The sequence below is a fragment of the Penicillium coprophilum genome (genome assembly GCF_028826855.1).
Source record: "Penicillium coprophilum strain IBT 35676 chromosome Unknown utg000007l_segment0_segment0, whole genome shotgun sequence".
NCBI lineage: Eukaryota > Fungi > Ascomycota > Eurotiomycetes > Eurotiales > Aspergillaceae > Penicillium > Penicillium coprophilum.
Window position 1 is genome coordinate 968299 of NW_026622726.1, and position 16215 is coordinate 984513.

Consider the following 16215-nt stretch of genomic DNA (forward strand, 5'->3'; position numbering starts at 1 on the left):
TGCTGTATGTGGAAAAAACCACACAATGTTGAAATGGTAAAACTAGCATCAACCGGATATCACAACGAAAGTAGGTCATGATATCGGCCAGCACCAGCTTAAAATCGTCAGTCATGTTGAAACTCCAGGCCCGCTTTTGGTATCCTCTAGAAAACCCGTTGAAACCCATATGTTGAACTTTTGGTATCATCGTCGTAACTCATCAGAAAAGAAAACTCCCCAGTCCCGAGGTGACAGGTTGATTGCCACCTCCTCATTAAATTAATGGTAAATTAAATAATTTACTTAGTGTACTTCTGGCGGAAGTACTTGGCAGCGTTGACCATCTATTCGTGTTTCATCAGCATTTTGAACGTCATTTTCAAGGAAATTGCCACTTCTTACCGCAGTCAGAGCAGCCTTGGTCTCGGGCCAGCCACGAGTCTTGAGTCCACTGTAAAAAAGAAGCATGTTAGCACCAATTGCAAAAGAATAATAGATTTCGTGGCAGGGCACAAACCAATCGGGGTTGCACCACAACTGTTCGGGAGTCAGGTATGCCAGCATCTCTTCGATGCGATCCTTGATCTCCTGCTCAGTGGGGACACGAGGGGAGTGGATGTCGTAAACACCGGGGCCAATGTGGCGGGGGTAAGCCTCGTCGATGAAGACCTTGAGGAGCTTAGCATCGGACTTGCTGTTCTCAATGGACAGAACATCGGCATCAAGAGCGGCGATGGCATGGAAGAAGTCCTGGAACTCAGAGTAACAGAAGTGGGAGTGGATTTGAGTGCCATCGGTGACACCAGCGGTGGACAGCTTGAAGGAGTCAACAGCCCACTTGAGGTAGGCATCACGAGCCTCACCAGTGCGGAGGGGAAGACCCTCACGGAGAGCAGGCTCGTCGACCTGGATCACGGCAATGCCAGCGGCCTCGAGATCAACAACTTCGTCGCGGAGAGCAAGAGCAAGCTGCTGAGCCTGGACGGACTGGTGAACATCGTCACGGGGGAAAGACCACCGGAGACAAGTGATGGGACCAGTGAGCATGCCCTTCATGGGCTTGGGGGAGATGGAGGCAGCGTACTTGGACTCCTTGACGGTCATGGGAGCGGGACGAGAGATATCACCGACAATGATGGGAGGGCGCACACAGCGGGAGCCGTAAGACTGAACCCAGGCGTGGGTGGTGAAGACGTAACCAGTGAGGCGCTCACCGAAGTACTGCACCATGTCGTTACGCTCGGGCTCACCGTGGACGAAGACATCGAGGTCGAGCTCCTCCTGGATCTTGACGACCTCTTGGATCTCCTTCTCAATGAACTTCTCGTACTCCTGAGGAGTAATCTCGCCCTTGGTGAACTTGTTACGCTGGATGCGGATCTCCTTGGTCTGGGGGAAGGAACCAATGGTGGTGGTGGGGAAGAGAGGGAGCTTGAGAGTCTTGGTCTGCTCGGCGTAACGCTCGGGGAAGGCAGACTTGCGGTTGTGCATCTCAGGGGTGACAGCGGCCTGGCGGGCCTTGACGGCGGGGTCGTTGGTGCGGGCAGAGGAGGCACGGGCCTGAACAGACTTGGCGTTTGCCTCGAGCTGCTCACGGACAGCGGCGGGGCCCTCGGTGACAGCCTTGGCGATCACGACAACCTCAGCGGCCTTCTCAACAGCGAAGGAGAACCAGTCCTGAACCTCAGGATCAAGGGTCTTCTCGCTGGCGAGAGTGTGGGGAACATGGAGGAGGGAGCTGGATGTGGCAACAATGACACGGTCCTTGCCGAGCTTCTGGATGGCGTTCTCGACCTTCTCGATGGCGGCCTTGAAGTTGGTCTTCCAGATGTTACGGCCATCGACAACACCGGCGGAGAGGACCTGCTTGGGGCCAAGAGCAGCGACGACGGTGTCAAGCTGCTCTGGGTTGCGGACCAGGTCGATGTGAATGGAGTGGAGGTTCTGGAGGTCGGCAAGGACACCGATGTTGTGGACGACGTCACCGAAGTAGGTGGCCAGAGTGATGCGGGGACCCTCGGCACCAAGGGCACCAAGCTTCTCGTAAGCGGGCTTGAAGGCAGCCTTGGACTTCTCGGCAAGATCGAAGACAAGGACGGGCTCGTCAATCTGGACGTCCTCGGCACCGGCGGCCTTGAGCTTGGACAGAAGCTCAACGTAAAGAGGAAGGAGCTTCTCAAGCAAAGTGATGGGATCCACGGTCTGGTCACGGTCGGCCTTGGCGAGGGTCAAGAAGGAGACGGGGCCAAGAATGACGGGGCGGGTGATGATGCCAGCGGCCTTGGCCTCGAGGAACTCGGCGACGGGCTTGGGCTCAGCAGCGAGCTTGAACTGCTGGTTGTCCTGGAGAGTAGGCTTCACGTAGTGGTAGTTAGAGTCGAACCACTTGACCATTTCCTGTTGATCGAGTCAGCATACTGAAGTGGGATAGGTGGATTGTAATGATCTGCACATACCAAACTGGGGACATCAATGCCCTCCTTCTGCAGACCACGGCCCATAGCGAAGTACTCATCGAGAGCGTGGAGGTTGTACTTAGAGTAACGCTCGGGGATGGTTCCGAAGAGCTGGTGGTGATCGAGGACCTGATCGTAGAAGGCGAAGTCGTTGCTGGGAATGACATCGACACCGGCATCCTTCTGGATCTTCCAGTGCTCCAGACGAAGACGCTTGCCCTCAGCGAGAAGGTCATCGCGGGAGATCTTGTCAGCCCAGTAAGCCTCGGTGGCCTTCTTGAGGTCACGGAGTCTTCCCATGCGGGGGAAACCCAGAATAGATCTGTCCAAATAATCAGCAACTAGTTCAGTAATCATTGATAGTCGAGCCCACGTACGATTGAACCATTCTGACGGTATGTGAAAAGGGAAAAAGAAAGAAGAAGTCTCAAGGATAGAATTTTCACAAATCCGATGCCTTTGAGAAAGTGAGAGAAGAGAAGGGGAAAAGGTCCGGGAAACGCTGAAAGAAATAAGGAGGGGGAGGAAACATCCGCTAATCCGAAAGGGGATTTCGTCCCAATGGGGATTAGATCTCCATGCAAGTTGGAGGGGTAGTATTACCGTATGATACAGGATATATTACTCTGCTGTGGGACCTTTGCGTAACCCTGTGTGCATAGGATGCATAGGATCTAGGTGTTTCGGGCGGATTTGGTAGTTTGTGTCATTTACTGTTACTGTCAGGTTTCATCCAATACCAATATCCCATGATCTCCGTGATCGGTCCTGTGGATGATCACGCCATTGAGACACCGATAAGGTCTCGCTGTAAATGTCAAATTGTTGACTATTGGCTTCTTTTTTGGTTTTCAGTAAGGGTCATGTATGCTGTACGGAGGAAATATAAATTACTTGATGAGCGGTCAAGCCTACAGCTAACAGTAGAGGTATAAAAAAAATGCATGGCTTTATGACACGTTGGCAATTGACTCCCCCCGCATAAAACGAAAGCTCATATATTAATACATATTTATAAACGGAGTATGAAGTACTCCGTACATCTTCAGAGCTCAAACTATTCCCCACTTACAGAATCGATAGCTTCACCATTTTCTGCTCAATTCTTCATGATTCTTTCAATACTGAAAATAAGAATGACTCAGAAGATCCCAAGTAATCCCGGTGTCGGGATCCATTCAAGCAATTGACCGCCCCACGTGACATCATGTCGTGATGGGAAAAAAAGAAAAGTTAATCGAATATTTTGATTTCCGAGAAAGAAAAAAAGCCATTGTTGTCAAGTGGCAAGTCTTTCAGGTAGAAAAAAAAACAGCCATGACCTGCTCTGACGCTATTGCCCTCGATATAGAGAACTCCACGGAAGACTTCCGAAACAGCCAACATCATCAGAACTCCGACGAGATTTCTGTGACTAATGAAGATGATCGCGACCTCTTAAAGCTTGGCTACCGGTCTATCCTGGCCAGAGGCTGGGGCTCCTTCGACAATTTCGCCTGCTCTTTCTCAGCTTTGAACTGTGTTGGGGGAATCCGTGTGCTTTTCTATATCGCCCTCAGTGGAGGCGGACCGGCTGCCATGTATGTTCTACATTTCCCGCCTGCACTTCCCACATGTTTGCATTGATCACTTTACTAATAACTCCCTCAGCTGGAGCTCCTGGGTCTCCGGTAGCATACTGTCCGTCATCACAGCCGCCTGTCTCGCTGAAGCTTGTTCAAGCTACCCCGCCGCGGGGTCGATTTACTACTGGGCATTCCGATCTTGGGGCGGTGGTAAACTGGGCCGCTTCATCTCCTTCCTAGTTGCCGCATGGACATTGGTGGCCTGGACCGCCTTCCTCGCGAGTGATTCGTTCGGTGTTGCCAACTACCTGATTTCGGAGATCGTCGTGTTTGACCCAAAGACAAGCTTTCCATATGAAACGGCTGACGTCCGAGCGCGTGCCGTGGCATGGGCCATCTCGCTTCTTTTCCTGGCCATTGCTACCACACTTAATTTCCTACCTCCGCGAATGTACTCCTGGGTATTCAGAGCGGGTGTGACAGTCATCATCATCGATATGCTACTCAACTTCATCTGGCTGCCCATCGGCGTGTCTAACACGTACGGCTTTCAGTCCGCCGAATATGTGTTTACGTCTACATACAATGGTGGGGACACCAGTCCCGGACTGAACTGGGTTTTATCCTGGTATCTGGTCGGTAGTTGTCTCGTGGGTCAGGATGCTTCGGGCCATGTCGCCGAAGAGACGGTTTCGGCCAAAAAAGGCCGCCGCGAAGGGTATATTCTGGGCAACCGTTGCGTCTGCGTTGTGTGGATTCCCGATCATCATCTTATTTCTTTTCTGTATGCCTCCAATTGAGACATTCTACGACACTAGCGTACCCCAGCCGTTCATCAACATGTACGCGATGGCCCTCGGTCCTCATGCGCACGTTGTGATGACCATTGTCGCGATGGTCGGAGCAATTCTCAACACTTCGATTTCATTGGTTGCTGTATCACGACTTGTGTTCGCCGTGGCACGCGACGGTGTGTTTCCGTTCAGCGATGTGCTGTCGCGTGTGTCGAAGTCGAAGCAGCCCCACAACGCTGTCATCCTCATCTCCGGTATTGCTGCACTTCTCCTCTGCACTCAGCTCCCGTCGCAAGTGGCCTTCTCCAGCTTAATCTCTACCTCGGCTGCAGGTTCCCTCGCAGCATATGGATTGGTTGGAATCGGCCGCTCGTTCATTACACGTAAGTCGTTCCGTCCAGGCTTTTGGGATTTGGGCCGGTTTGGCATAGTCGCCGCCGTTGTTACATTCTTGTGGAACGGGTTTGCTTTTGCTGTTCTGTGCGCCCCGGCCTACTCGGACAGCGCAATTGACGAGGATTCAACTTTGTTCAACTACGCGATTGTGATCATGGGCGGTGTGACTATCATCGCGATTGTCGAGTGGTGGCGCAAGTCCAATGGCGATTGGTTTGGGCATCTTAAAATCGTTGACTCGGAGACCGAGATAAAGTACTCTATTGGATCTGAGGAGAGAAAGAATGCTTCGGTGGATACGACTACTCTTTGAAAGAGTGAAGATTATGCGGCCGCGTCTCTCTTTTTGGGGGTCCTTGGGACTACAAGAAGAGGACCGGTAAAGGCGGAAATCTCGGATCTATGTAGGGATGGTTTTGGTAAGTGTGTTTTCTGCAGCACGCATGACGGGTGTTCGAGGTCTTGCGCTTTTGGTCTTCCAAAAGCGCGAGTCTTGTTCTGAGAAATTACCGTTAGAACTTGATCTGGACAATACCAGCGAAAGGACATGCATGCTTCATCCTCTTCTCTCCCTGCTTGGTGTCGTGCCTTGAAGATCTGATCTCAAGGCAGATGCTGCTAACTGCCTCTCTGGGGTATAGATCCGCGGTTTGCTATTGACAGGCTTGCTCCCAGACCATTCCTATGTTGAGCCGGGCTGAGGTCCTGCGGCTCGCTAGGCATACGTGCAGTGATGTTTGTGATGGACCGTTCATCTCATCGCTCACTTATATCTCTCTCCGAAGCACGAGCAGAGATTGAACTTCACCACATAAGCCTCAGTCGCAAGGGGTCTGGGTGTTTGAGTCCAGCTCATGGGCATCTTACTGTGTCCAGGACTTCCTCGATTGATGATCAGATGTGGTCTGGGGTCTTGTGGGCCTGGTCAGCAAACCGCTTGTAGGCTAGTAGATTGATCAGGAACGTAGCGTATTTTTGATGTAGCATTGGTATATTCTCAAGCCAAAAGAAGGCCTACGTCTAGTGGGTATCCAGGGCGGCCGAGATCAGCCTTTTGTATCCTCGCACCGCCTCTTCAAGCTCTCCCACGGTGATCGCCTCGTCATCGCCATGGGCCACATGGATACTCCCTGGGCCGTAAAGATACCGCTTCACTTTTGGACCTCCTTGAGTATTGATCTTTAATGAAGGAATGTCAGTCCCGTAGTTGACAGTAGTTACGTCAAACCCGTCGACGTCAACATCAAGATGTTGCGGTGGAGCGCCGTTCTCAGTATTCCCGAAGTCAAGATAGACGCTTCCATCACCACCTTTCACCTCTTCAACCGCCTTCCTCACAATTTCCCTCGTTTCATCTGGACTCCCAGCCGCCAGACGAACGGAAACTGTCGCCTCGGCATATGCAGGAATGACATTGGCAGCTAAGCCAGCGCGCACAACCCCAATATTCAAAGTCGATTGACCAAACTTCTCACTACGGAGAAGTCCACCTTTCTCTGGCGGGATGTCTTGCAGGGAATCAAGGTAGGACAAAACAGGAAGAAGCGAAGAGATCGCGCTTTTCCCGAGCCATGGGTATCCCGAATGCGCGGGCTTTCCATTCGCGACAATCTTGAACCCAAGAGTACCTTTATGCCCGGCGACAAGCTTAAGCTCTGTTGGCTCCCCGAATATGACTGTGTGGAAGGTAGGTGGTACTGGGTTGAGATCGGAGTTTGAGAAATGTTTCATTCCAACGCCACTTTTCTCCTCGCCAACATCAAACAACAGCCCGATCGAGGCGTCAGGGTTGCCTTCCAGTGTTTCCAGTGCAGCAAATAGAATGGCTGCGACACTGGCTTTTGCATCCACAGTTCCGCGGCCAGCGATAACGAGGTCTGACCGATTGAATGTCCAATTCTCCGTGTTATTCAAGGCTGGTGGATGAAGCGAGTAAGGAATGAATGGCGGGACAGTATCGATGTGACTGGTTAGAAGAACCGAGGGAAATCTATTTTCCCCAGTGTAGGCATAGATGTTGAATCTTTCTTGTTCAGTGTCACTCTCCGGGGTGATTATTTGTTTCTCGACCGTTAGGTTATGTGAACGAATGAAGTCCAAGAGAAAGTTTCCCACGCTTCGCTCATGTTCACTAATTGATGGAATTTGCACGATATCTCTGTGGAATGACAAGAAAGGAGATTCATCGATAATCTTGCTCAATTCCTCGCTTGGGGATTTCACGTTCTCGTGGACCACCTTTCCACCTAGGAGTTGTTGGCTTTCTGACGCCAGCGTCACTCTCGCCAGAAATGCGACAGCGGAAAAGTAATTTGCCCTCATCTTCCTTGGATTATCAAAGGGCGACAAAGGGGACTGGGGAGGTATTTTGTTGACTCCTGGGAAGAGATGAAGTGAAATGGGGGCCGATGAGGGATTATCTCCCCGCAATGGCGTATACTCGTAGCTCTCTGGACTATATGGCACTCGATTCTTTTCAACTACCTTTGTTTAATGAATTGGCAAGATGCAGCATCTTTGATCGGCAAATTCATTTTGTAAAGTTTGCTTCCCAGCCATGAATTTGCCGAGCATGGCGTAATTATCGCGTGCTCTGTCGACCTTGAAGCGTTATCCGAATTTGAGTGTGTGCTGTGTAGAAGCAGACGGATGTAATTGATATTGTCAAATGACAAACGTCACTATCCATTGCTGATAGTCTATTATCAGATGCTAGGGAACTCATCTGGACGTTTCCTCATGGGAGATTGTTCACAGATTGCCCAAGTTTTTGGATTATATGATGGACTGCAGGCCAAATCCTCCTTTGTAAATCGAGGTGTATCTTCAGCTCACGTCAGGTGAGGCTTTCATCCCAATTCAGATTGGCAAATGCATCCAACAACTCAGTATGATACGCTAGGTAAACCCTTGCAGGCACGCCATGGCAAGTGTTCCTTGCTCATCTTGCGTGATTCATACAGGAGATAACTGCTGGTGCTTTTGAGAACGCGAGGTGCAAGAAATGTTGGAAGTCCATATAATGGACTGATTATCCCTTTTAGGTCATCTCAATTGTTAGAGAAGTACCTTTCTTGCCTGCGCCGGGTACAAAGGACACTGATCGGTAACCACTATGTCTTCGGAGATAGCAGAAAAGGGCCAAGTTGGGACTATTGATATCTCTCCCGTCCGAACACCAATACCGGCGAAAGAAACTGTACACTATGTCAACCGCAATGGTGACGATACTCCGCAGTCTTTTGAAGAAGATCTCATCCCCGGTTATGATGCTACCCTGATGCGAGCACGTGCGACGCTCAGTAGCGCAGAGGAAAAGAAGCTTTTGCGACGCATTGATTGGCATCTAATTCCACTATTGGCGGTCATGTACATGTTGAAAAGCGTGGATTTCAGCAATGTAAGATTCTCCTGGAGCGTGCTGGTGGAAGATTACTGATCGCAATATTTTAGGTCTCCTATGCCCGCATTATGGACAAAGGCACACCCCAGAACATCATGACCGAATTGAAAATGACTTCCGACCAGTATAATCTGGTTACGACTATGTATTATGTGAGATGAGTCGAGCCAAAAGGGTTACTTGTACTGACTCATTCCCTGCAGGTCCCTTACATTATTGCAGAAGCCCCATCCAACCTTTTGTTGAAGGGTGTACGACCCTCAATTTGGCAAGCTCGGATTATGGTAGATGAAGCTATTCTACCTCTGACTGCGTTGGCACTGACAATGATAGGTATCTTGGGGTGTTGTTCTCTGTTGTCATGCAGCCGTGACAAACAGACAGGGTCTATATGTCGTTCGATTCTTCCTCGGACTATTTGAGGCCGGCCTGTGGCCAGGAATGCTCTTACAGCTATGCTATTGGTATAGACCAGACGAAGTTGCTCCAAGGATAGTTCTTGTGACTATACTAGGGAACTTTAGTACTGTGATCAGTGGTGTCCTTGCATTTGCGTTCAATGGTGTCATTGCTGGTGGTCTATCTGGATGGAAATGGTATTTCGATTTGATCCCAAAAAAATGAAGCATACGCTAATGTTGCCTCTTAGGCTTATTTTGACGGAAGGAATCTTCACGGTCTTACTGGGAATCTTTACATATTTCTTCTTACCTGATTGTAGGTCAACCTGCTTTCAAATGCCAGGCATAACTGATTATTCCGCAGTCCCTTCAACTGCATCCTGGTTATCTGAAAAGGAGAAAGCCTTCACCCAAGCTCGCCTACCTAGTAACTCGCCTCGAGCGGCGGAGGCTAACTTCAATTTGCGCGAACTTATCACAACATTGAAGAACAAGCGAATCTGGCTTTTCCTCTTCTGTTGGGCATTCTTTACTATTGGTACGACGGGACTTTCGTTCTACCAACCAACTGTCATTTCTAATCTTGGATTTACGTGAGTGACACCCACTTGAAGGGTAGAGTGCAGTTGCTGACAAGTCTCAAAGATCTATGGGTGAAGCCCAGCTACTAAATATTCCGTCTGCGGTCTTTGCGGTAATATTGACTGTGGCATTCGGTATCTTCGCAGATACCGGACGTATTCCCCAACCGGCCATCCCACTTGGATTCATGGTTGTTATTCTAGCGTGCTATGGCGTGCTGTATGCCTTCCCAAACAACGGTGGTGTATACGCTGCGACGATTGTAGCAGGAGGTTTCTCGACTGCATGGTGAGTACACTCTTGCCAAGGTATCCTATATTGCTTCAATACATCATGCTAAGACAAACCAGGTATACAATGATGTGGCCGTGGCGAGTCCAGACCACTGAGGGAGCAACGGGATCTGCTTTTGCAATCGCATTTGCGAATAGTTACGGCCAGATTGGAGGGGCCGTAGGATCTCAATTATTCAATTCTAGGTTTGCCCCAAGATATACAACCTCCTTTGGAATTGCGATGGGATTTGTTGGTATGGCTATCATTATGAACCTCATTACTTGGGCTTTTACTTGGCGTGTTGATGTTGATACAAGAAAGCTCAAGAGAATTCGGGTTGCGGCAGCAAAGGAGAATCAGGCTGTGTTGGATGATGTTGATATTCATGCAGGAGAGAAAAAGGACAGGTAAATGGGGCTTGAGTGAATAGATGCCGGGAAAATGGGATGTTGATGCAATTGATCTCTGATATGGAGGATCCGATCAATTGAATTAGTCTAGTAATCTTGTAATAGGACTTGCCTATTGAGTAGTCATCAAAGCAATTTTTACCAGAGTAAACGGCCGCTTATGCGGCCTTAGACCTCCACAGGGTCCATTAAGGCCAAAGCCCAGCCCTACCCAACCCGCAAATGGTTTGAGTTTTAGGCCCGGTCCTCAGGCTTATCAATGGGCCATAGGCCCCAAACAATGCAATCATAGAAGTTGAAACCCACTTTTAAGGTTAATTACATTACCTCTGTTATAAGTACATTTCTCACCCTAATCCCTAGGGTAATACTTTATTGATTTTAATAATTGAATATCAGTCACTAACTAGGGTTCTCTCTATATCCTGTGGAAATATACAAAGAAACACGTTGATTCAGTTGATTCAGAAATTTCTAAATTTACAGAAGCTTATAAAAGAGTGGATGTGCTTTCCTAAAAAACACAGATATATATCAATATATATATCAAACCATAATTACATGAATGCTTTATCCATGACAGTAAAAAGTTAGAATACTAGCTTTAGGATATTGTAACTAAAAAGGGGAATACTATAGAGGTAAGGGGGAGAGATAGAGAGAGTATATACTTATAAGAGAAGGGTATATAAATAGTAAATACCTTAGTCCTATAGTAAAGTAGATAGATTAAAAGGTATAAGCTGTAATATTATATAATTAGCTATATAAGCTCTAACTATAACCCACTCCCCTAGAAGATCCCTAAAAATGTTTTATTCACCCTCCTAGAAGAGCTTTTCTAACCACAGTCATAAGTTATAATAAATACTCTCCCCCCTAGAAGTGATTTTCTCACCATAGTTAAAAAAAATAATTTAGAGTATATATAAGAAGTCATTCGGGTCTACATTATTCCGATCGCATATTTTGCTACCTAATCGGCTGGTTCCCCCTATTCTCTTGGTACCTAGTCAACTTCCTTACTTCATCGAGACATTCACCCCAACAACTCTGCATGTTTCTTCGACATTTAAATTTCGTTTTGTCGCTTTGGTAAGATGAAACCGCGCATGCCCTTCGATGATGCTGCCTGGGAAAAAAGCGACCAGATTGAAGACTCCTGGCTAGATCTTCTCTTCGATGAAGATATCTACAATGAGATTGGAATTTTTCTCGCTGAATATCATAGCCCTCGCCAATGGGCTGATTTCAAGTTTTTCAAATCTGGCGGTTTCAACGCTAGCTTCCTTATGACATTCACCGATACCGATACTAGCGGCGCTCTTTTAAGACTGCCACTACTTGGCGTTCATATGTTTCCCGAGGAAAAAGTTCGCAATGAGGCCTCTATCATGCGCTTCATCACGGAAAGAACTTCACAAACAATGCCGATTCCAGTTCCTATAGTCTCCCGCTGGGGAGAGAGAAATGAGAGCCCCTCAAATTTGGGTCCCTTTATAATCATGGGCTATATTGACCACGAGAGAAGCATGTCTAGTCTTCTCGAAACGCCAGGACGCCTACCAAAACAGCGTCCAGAACTAAATTTGGATATCAGCACAATAAAGCTAAAGGCTCTATATAGAGAACTAGCCAATATTGTCTTTTCTCTATCTACACTCTCTGCAAACCGGATTGGGTCTCTGAAACAGACCGGCAAATCAGCGTGGGAGGTGGCATATCGACCATTGTCCATTTCTATGAATGAAATTGTGCGTCTAGGGACGCTACCTCGATCGAAACTCCCCACCGCAGTGTACGATAGAGCGTCTTTGTACTTTGAAGCCCTAGCAGAGCTACATATTTCACACCTAAAACACCAAAGGAACGATGCTATAGACTCGGCCGATGACTGCCGGCGTAAGTTTGTTGCTCGATTTTTATTTCGGAAACTTGTTCGAGATCCGGAGCTTAGGGACAAATGGGTGTCTTATGAGCATGGCCCATTTCCAGTTTGGTGCGACGACTTTCGACCACAGAATGTTATGGTTGATACAGCTGAAAAAGTCGTTGGGGTGGTGGATTGGGAGTTCACATATACCGCCCCAGTTGAGTTTACTCATGCTCCACCCTGGTGGCTTCTTCTCGAAAAGCCGGAATATTGGACCAAAGGTCTTGATGACTGGTGCGCAGTGTATAAGAACCGGCTTGAGGTCTTCCTTCAGGCAATGGTGGATTGCGAAGAGGATGTGTACCAGACTCGGAACGAACGACTCGAAGAAAGTCAGCGACTATCTAGTCGGATGCGATATAGCTGGGAGAGCGGAGACTTTTGGATTATGTATGCTGCAAGGAACAATTTTGCCTTCGACGCCATCTATTGGAACAAGATCGATCAGCGATTCTTCGGGTCCGATACATCTGACGACAATATATGCGATGTATGGAAGAAAAGACTTCATCTATTGGAACCTGAAGAAAAGGAAATCATGGATAAATATGTGGATTTGAAGCTCCAGGAGAATGAGACAAGGCTCCTGTGTTGGGACCCAGATGAGTATACCCTAGAATATATGGCCAGGATGGTAGCTTGATCGCTCTTGTTGGATGATTTTTAATAAATATACTGGTTTTTCATGTACACCTAATTAGAGCGGATGATCTTGTATCTAATGCTTCGCATTCCTTCCAAGTATTGCCGCTGAGTGAGACTGATCACCTGCTCTGAAACAAAGGGCCGTGCCTTGAGGACGAACTCGCTGGCCAGTTTCTTTTTCATTGGCAGAATTCTAGAACGCCTGGTTTCAAAGCCTTGGCCCAGTACAATACCTTTAGAAATCACTCACAATGCATTTTGTCTTCCGCAATCTTTGTCGTTGCCCTTCACCTTATAAATATTCTTCTTGACAGAATCCATGATGATAAGTGGAGTAAAGAAACAGAAGATTTAGAAGTAATTATTAGTAGACTTTCGCTAAATATGGGAAGCTGAGTATCACGGGCCAGTGGATAATATAAATAACTATTCGAATGGGCACGCTGACCCGACTAAACACAGACAAACCCTAAATCAGGAACATTCTACACATTAGACGAACCACCTGCCAGCAAAGAAAAAGATGGGCCTTTGCCTGGTGCGTGTAGGATTACTGTCAATTGTGAACAGCTTTCATTAATACTTCAAATCTGCGGTACGCAACTATTCTTTATACTTCGAAATGAACAAAAATATATAGGGTGATCAAACGGCAACATTCGCTATCATTTTCAGTCAATCAAATCTCAAATATGGCTATGATATCATGGGCATATTCGGGATATTATTGACCTTCGGTCACAGGTGGGTTTGATTTACGATTTCAAAGCGGAGTCAACACTAAGAGGATTGCGGGATTATCAGGCTCTGGTGATCAACACTCAGCCTTAGTCTCGCGTGCATAAACAGTGGGAGTAACGATGTGCTTTGATCTACATTGTCTGTACCCAACGCGCCTATCACTAGCTAAAAACCCAGATTCCCCAACCAGACTTGGCGGCGGTATAGTCTCACTGGCTAGGCTTTGTATTTTGTCCTATTCTAGTCTGAATAGAAAGAACAACGGTAGGTGGGCCCGGACCTATTCTCGAATTCCCGCCCTATCATTAACTCCCATCCCCTCATAATGGAAGAAAACCACGCACACTAAAATTATACTTCAATAACAATTTAGACACAGGTATGAGTAGGGGACTTTACTTCAAATGGGTCAGATTCGGGATTCGAGGAGCTTCTCAGAAAAAATATACTTTACTCCGGCCAAGGCATCATATTGGATACGCAGGAATTTTGCAGTACAGAATGCTCTTACATCAGATGAATTTGCGAAATGAATATGAGGCCCATGATGGCTGACTGTTTCATATTTTTAATCCTCAATAAGCTTCACTTTGTCCACTCGACCCCAGGAGCAAGTAGACAACTAGCTTTCGTTCTGGCCATCTTAGTTCATACCCTTAAGCCTTGCCGGCGATTACGAGATTAGTCTCAGCACTGATCTCCACCTGGGCAACGCCCAGACGGAAATAGCCGCGTCCGTGCCCGAACTACGCGCAGATGAGGAAATTCGCGCTGCGCTACGGCTTTCTGTCGACATATCAGGGGACAGTATTCGTCAAGCGGACATATGACTTCGCCTTCTGTGTCTCCCCACCGATTCGAGACCGGGATACGAATTTGTCTCTTCGGCAGTGTTTTACGGGGTTCTGTATCCTTGCTGAACAGGGCCATGACTACATCGAGGGTGAAGGCTTCAGGGTAGAGCTAGCAAGTTATATTCTAGGGTGCTGGCATATTTCCGCTAACATGAATGTCAGCTTCGAGGTCAAGATGGTCTACAGGCTTCTCTCCGCCCTTCTGGGCTCAGAGAACATGCGGCTAAGGGCAGTCTAGTGACCGGGCTGAACGTGAACGTTACCCCGAATACAATCATTCTCAGCCACCAGGAAGGGTGCTTTCTATCTTAAACGTGTCCCGGAGGATTTCGCCCCCTAGCCAAACAGATAAGGTTCTCTTTGAGGTTAAACACCAAGGAACATAGCATATCGTGAAGTGCTAGAGTCCCAGATATGATCGGGCGTAAGTACCTTTCCGATTGCTAATATCCTAGTCCTTATCTCACTATATATATTTATGTAGGTCGAATACGGAATATACTATCTATAAGTGTCTGTTAGACTCACGACCTAGTGGTTACGATGTCTTCGCGAAGATAATACCTACTAGGAATACAATATACTTAAGTTTTTTTCCCTAATAGAAGGGCGCTTATCCTCCCCTATAAGGATAGATAGATCCTCACTTAGGACGAACTTAGTAACCACAAGCGAACCTGCATCTATAAGGAATATAAGAAAGTCATCCACATTCTTCGGTCTCTATTAATCTATATGCCCAATACTAGAAAGCACAACGTTGAATATCAAAGGGGGACTAGAGCTGTGACTATATTAGTGTGAAGGATATGCCTGGACGCACATTCTCCCACTCGGCCAAAAGACCATTATATCAGAGCCCATGCTCTGATATGCCCATGACCAATATACATATCAAACCATAATTTACATGAATTCTTTATCCATGACAATTAGACTTCGGAACTACTATAGAATGTCCCTAGTTAGAATATGTACCTTATATCGAGCTACTATCGCTGTTTAGGGACCCTATAATACGTGGACACACGAGTGGTAGGTAGTTATATTATATGATTCTAGCACCACACTTACTTTTACTTATATATTATTATCCATGATTACCTCCGAACTCCTCGAGTCTTCAAATTTCGAGATAGCTTTTTGAACTGATAAATCAAAAGTTATTGAAAATGCTGAAAGACTGCGTGGTTGCCACTAGTACGCCATGATATGTTTTGCTCAACATTGTCCGGAAGCTAGGGTTCCCAGAGGTCGAATAATCCTTGAACTTGAGGAAAGATAAAAAAAGAAACATACAACAGTGAGGATTCGCTGGTGGTCACCCACCCAACTACTAACTCACCGGCGTGTGGCTTAAGTACGGCTGAGCGGACGGGAAGCCCTGTTTTCCACACCCTATGGTCGTATGTGCTAGATTACATGAGGGAAAACATTATGAGTACAATGCGAATCGTTGTATAGATAGGGTCCGTCCAAGGTGAAAATCACCCCAGGTCGTGCAAAATGAAGGCACATATTCCAACCCCAATATGAATTTACTTTACTTGGACGTAGATTTACGTCTTCGTATGTGTAGAATGCTCAATGGGCTTTGCGGAGGTTTATGCGGCCTCGTGATGTTTTACAGGTCTTTTCAGCGAGCATCTCAAATATCTTCAAACCAGCCTTTTCAATGTTCTTGGGTAGAATGCAGAAAAAGGCGGGAAAAGTATACTCTGCGCAAGTAACCTTTCTATGTTTGACCTTTGATACAATTTCTATGTTTAACCTTTGA

General features: G+C 47.2%; 7 protein-coding genes across 7 annotated transcripts, besides 2 other annotated features; 4 read left to right on the forward strand and 3 right to left on the reverse strand.

Annotated features, from left to right (window-relative positions):
- Positions 1-281: 281 nt before the first annotated feature.
- On the reverse strand, positions 282-2826 carry N7500_010970 (5-methyltetrahydropteroyltriglutamate--homocysteine S-methyltransferase; the record flags this gene model as incomplete). Its single annotated transcript, XM_056682108.1, has 5 exons — positions 282-326; positions 385-433; positions 500-2379; positions 2439-2760; positions 2816-2826. 5 exons carry the CDS (start codon positions 2824-2826, stop codon positions 282-284), a joined length of 2307 nt encoding a protein of 768 aa, XP_056527517.1.
- Positions 2827-3755: 929 nt separating this feature from the next.
- On the forward strand, positions 3756-5506 carry N7500_010971 (uncharacterized protein; the record flags this gene model as incomplete). Its single annotated transcript, XM_056682109.1, has 3 exons — positions 3756-4018; positions 4089-4721; positions 4822-5506. The coding sequence occupies 3 exons, from the start codon at positions 3756-3758 to the stop codon at positions 5504-5506; spliced, it is 1581 nt and encodes a 526-aa protein (XP_056527518.1).
- Positions 5507-6213: 707 nt separating this feature from the next.
- N7500_010972 (M20 family metallopeptidase) lies at positions 6214-7515 on the reverse strand (the record flags this gene model as incomplete). Its single annotated transcript, XM_056682110.1, has 1 exon — positions 6214-7515. The coding sequence occupies one exon, from the start codon at positions 7513-7515 to the stop codon at positions 6214-6216; it is 1302 nt and encodes a 433-aa protein (XP_056527519.1).
- Positions 7516-8308: 793 nt separating this feature from the next.
- N7500_010973 (Glucose/ribitol dehydrogenase) lies at positions 8309-10266 on the forward strand (the record flags this gene model as incomplete). Its single annotated transcript, XM_056682111.1, has 7 exons — positions 8309-8593; positions 8647-8748; positions 8800-8880; positions 8930-9192; positions 9246-9590; positions 9643-9867; positions 9930-10266. The coding sequence occupies 7 exons, from the start codon at positions 8309-8311 to the stop codon at positions 10264-10266; spliced, it is 1638 nt and encodes a 545-aa protein (XP_056527520.1).
- A 1099-nt stretch (positions 10267-11365) lies between these two features.
- Positions 11366-12841, forward strand: N7500_010974 (uncharacterized protein; the record flags this gene model as incomplete). Its single annotated transcript, XM_056682112.1, has 1 exon — positions 11366-12841. One exon carries the CDS (start codon positions 11366-11368, stop codon positions 12839-12841), a length of 1476 nt encoding a protein of 491 aa, XP_056527521.1.
- Positions 12842-12891: 50 nt separating this feature from the next.
- On the reverse strand, positions 12892-13164 carry N7500_010975 (uncharacterized protein; the record flags this gene model as incomplete). Its single annotated transcript, XM_056682113.1, has 2 exons — positions 12892-13036; positions 13094-13164. 2 exons carry the CDS (start codon positions 13162-13164, stop codon positions 12892-12894), a joined length of 216 nt encoding a protein of 71 aa, XP_056527522.1.
- A 1176-nt stretch (positions 13165-14340) lies between these two features.
- N7500_010976 (uncharacterized protein) lies at positions 14341-15481 on the forward strand (the record flags this gene model as incomplete). Its single annotated transcript, XM_056682114.1, has 5 exons — positions 14341-14541; positions 14601-14734; positions 14923-14983; positions 15090-15236; positions 15404-15481. 5 exons carry the CDS (start codon positions 14341-14343, stop codon positions 15479-15481), a joined length of 621 nt encoding a protein of 206 aa, XP_056527523.1.
- Positions 15482-15610: 129 nt separating this feature from the next.
- Positions 15611-15638: a sequence feature (Protein overlapping with rRNA (N7500_010977, KAJ5150788.1) was converted to a misc_feature.).
- A 91-nt stretch (positions 15639-15729) lies between these two features.
- Positions 15730-15902: a sequence feature (Protein overlapping with rRNA (N7500_010977, KAJ5150788.1) was converted to a misc_feature.).
- The last annotated feature ends 313 nt before the right edge of the window (positions 15903-16215 follow it).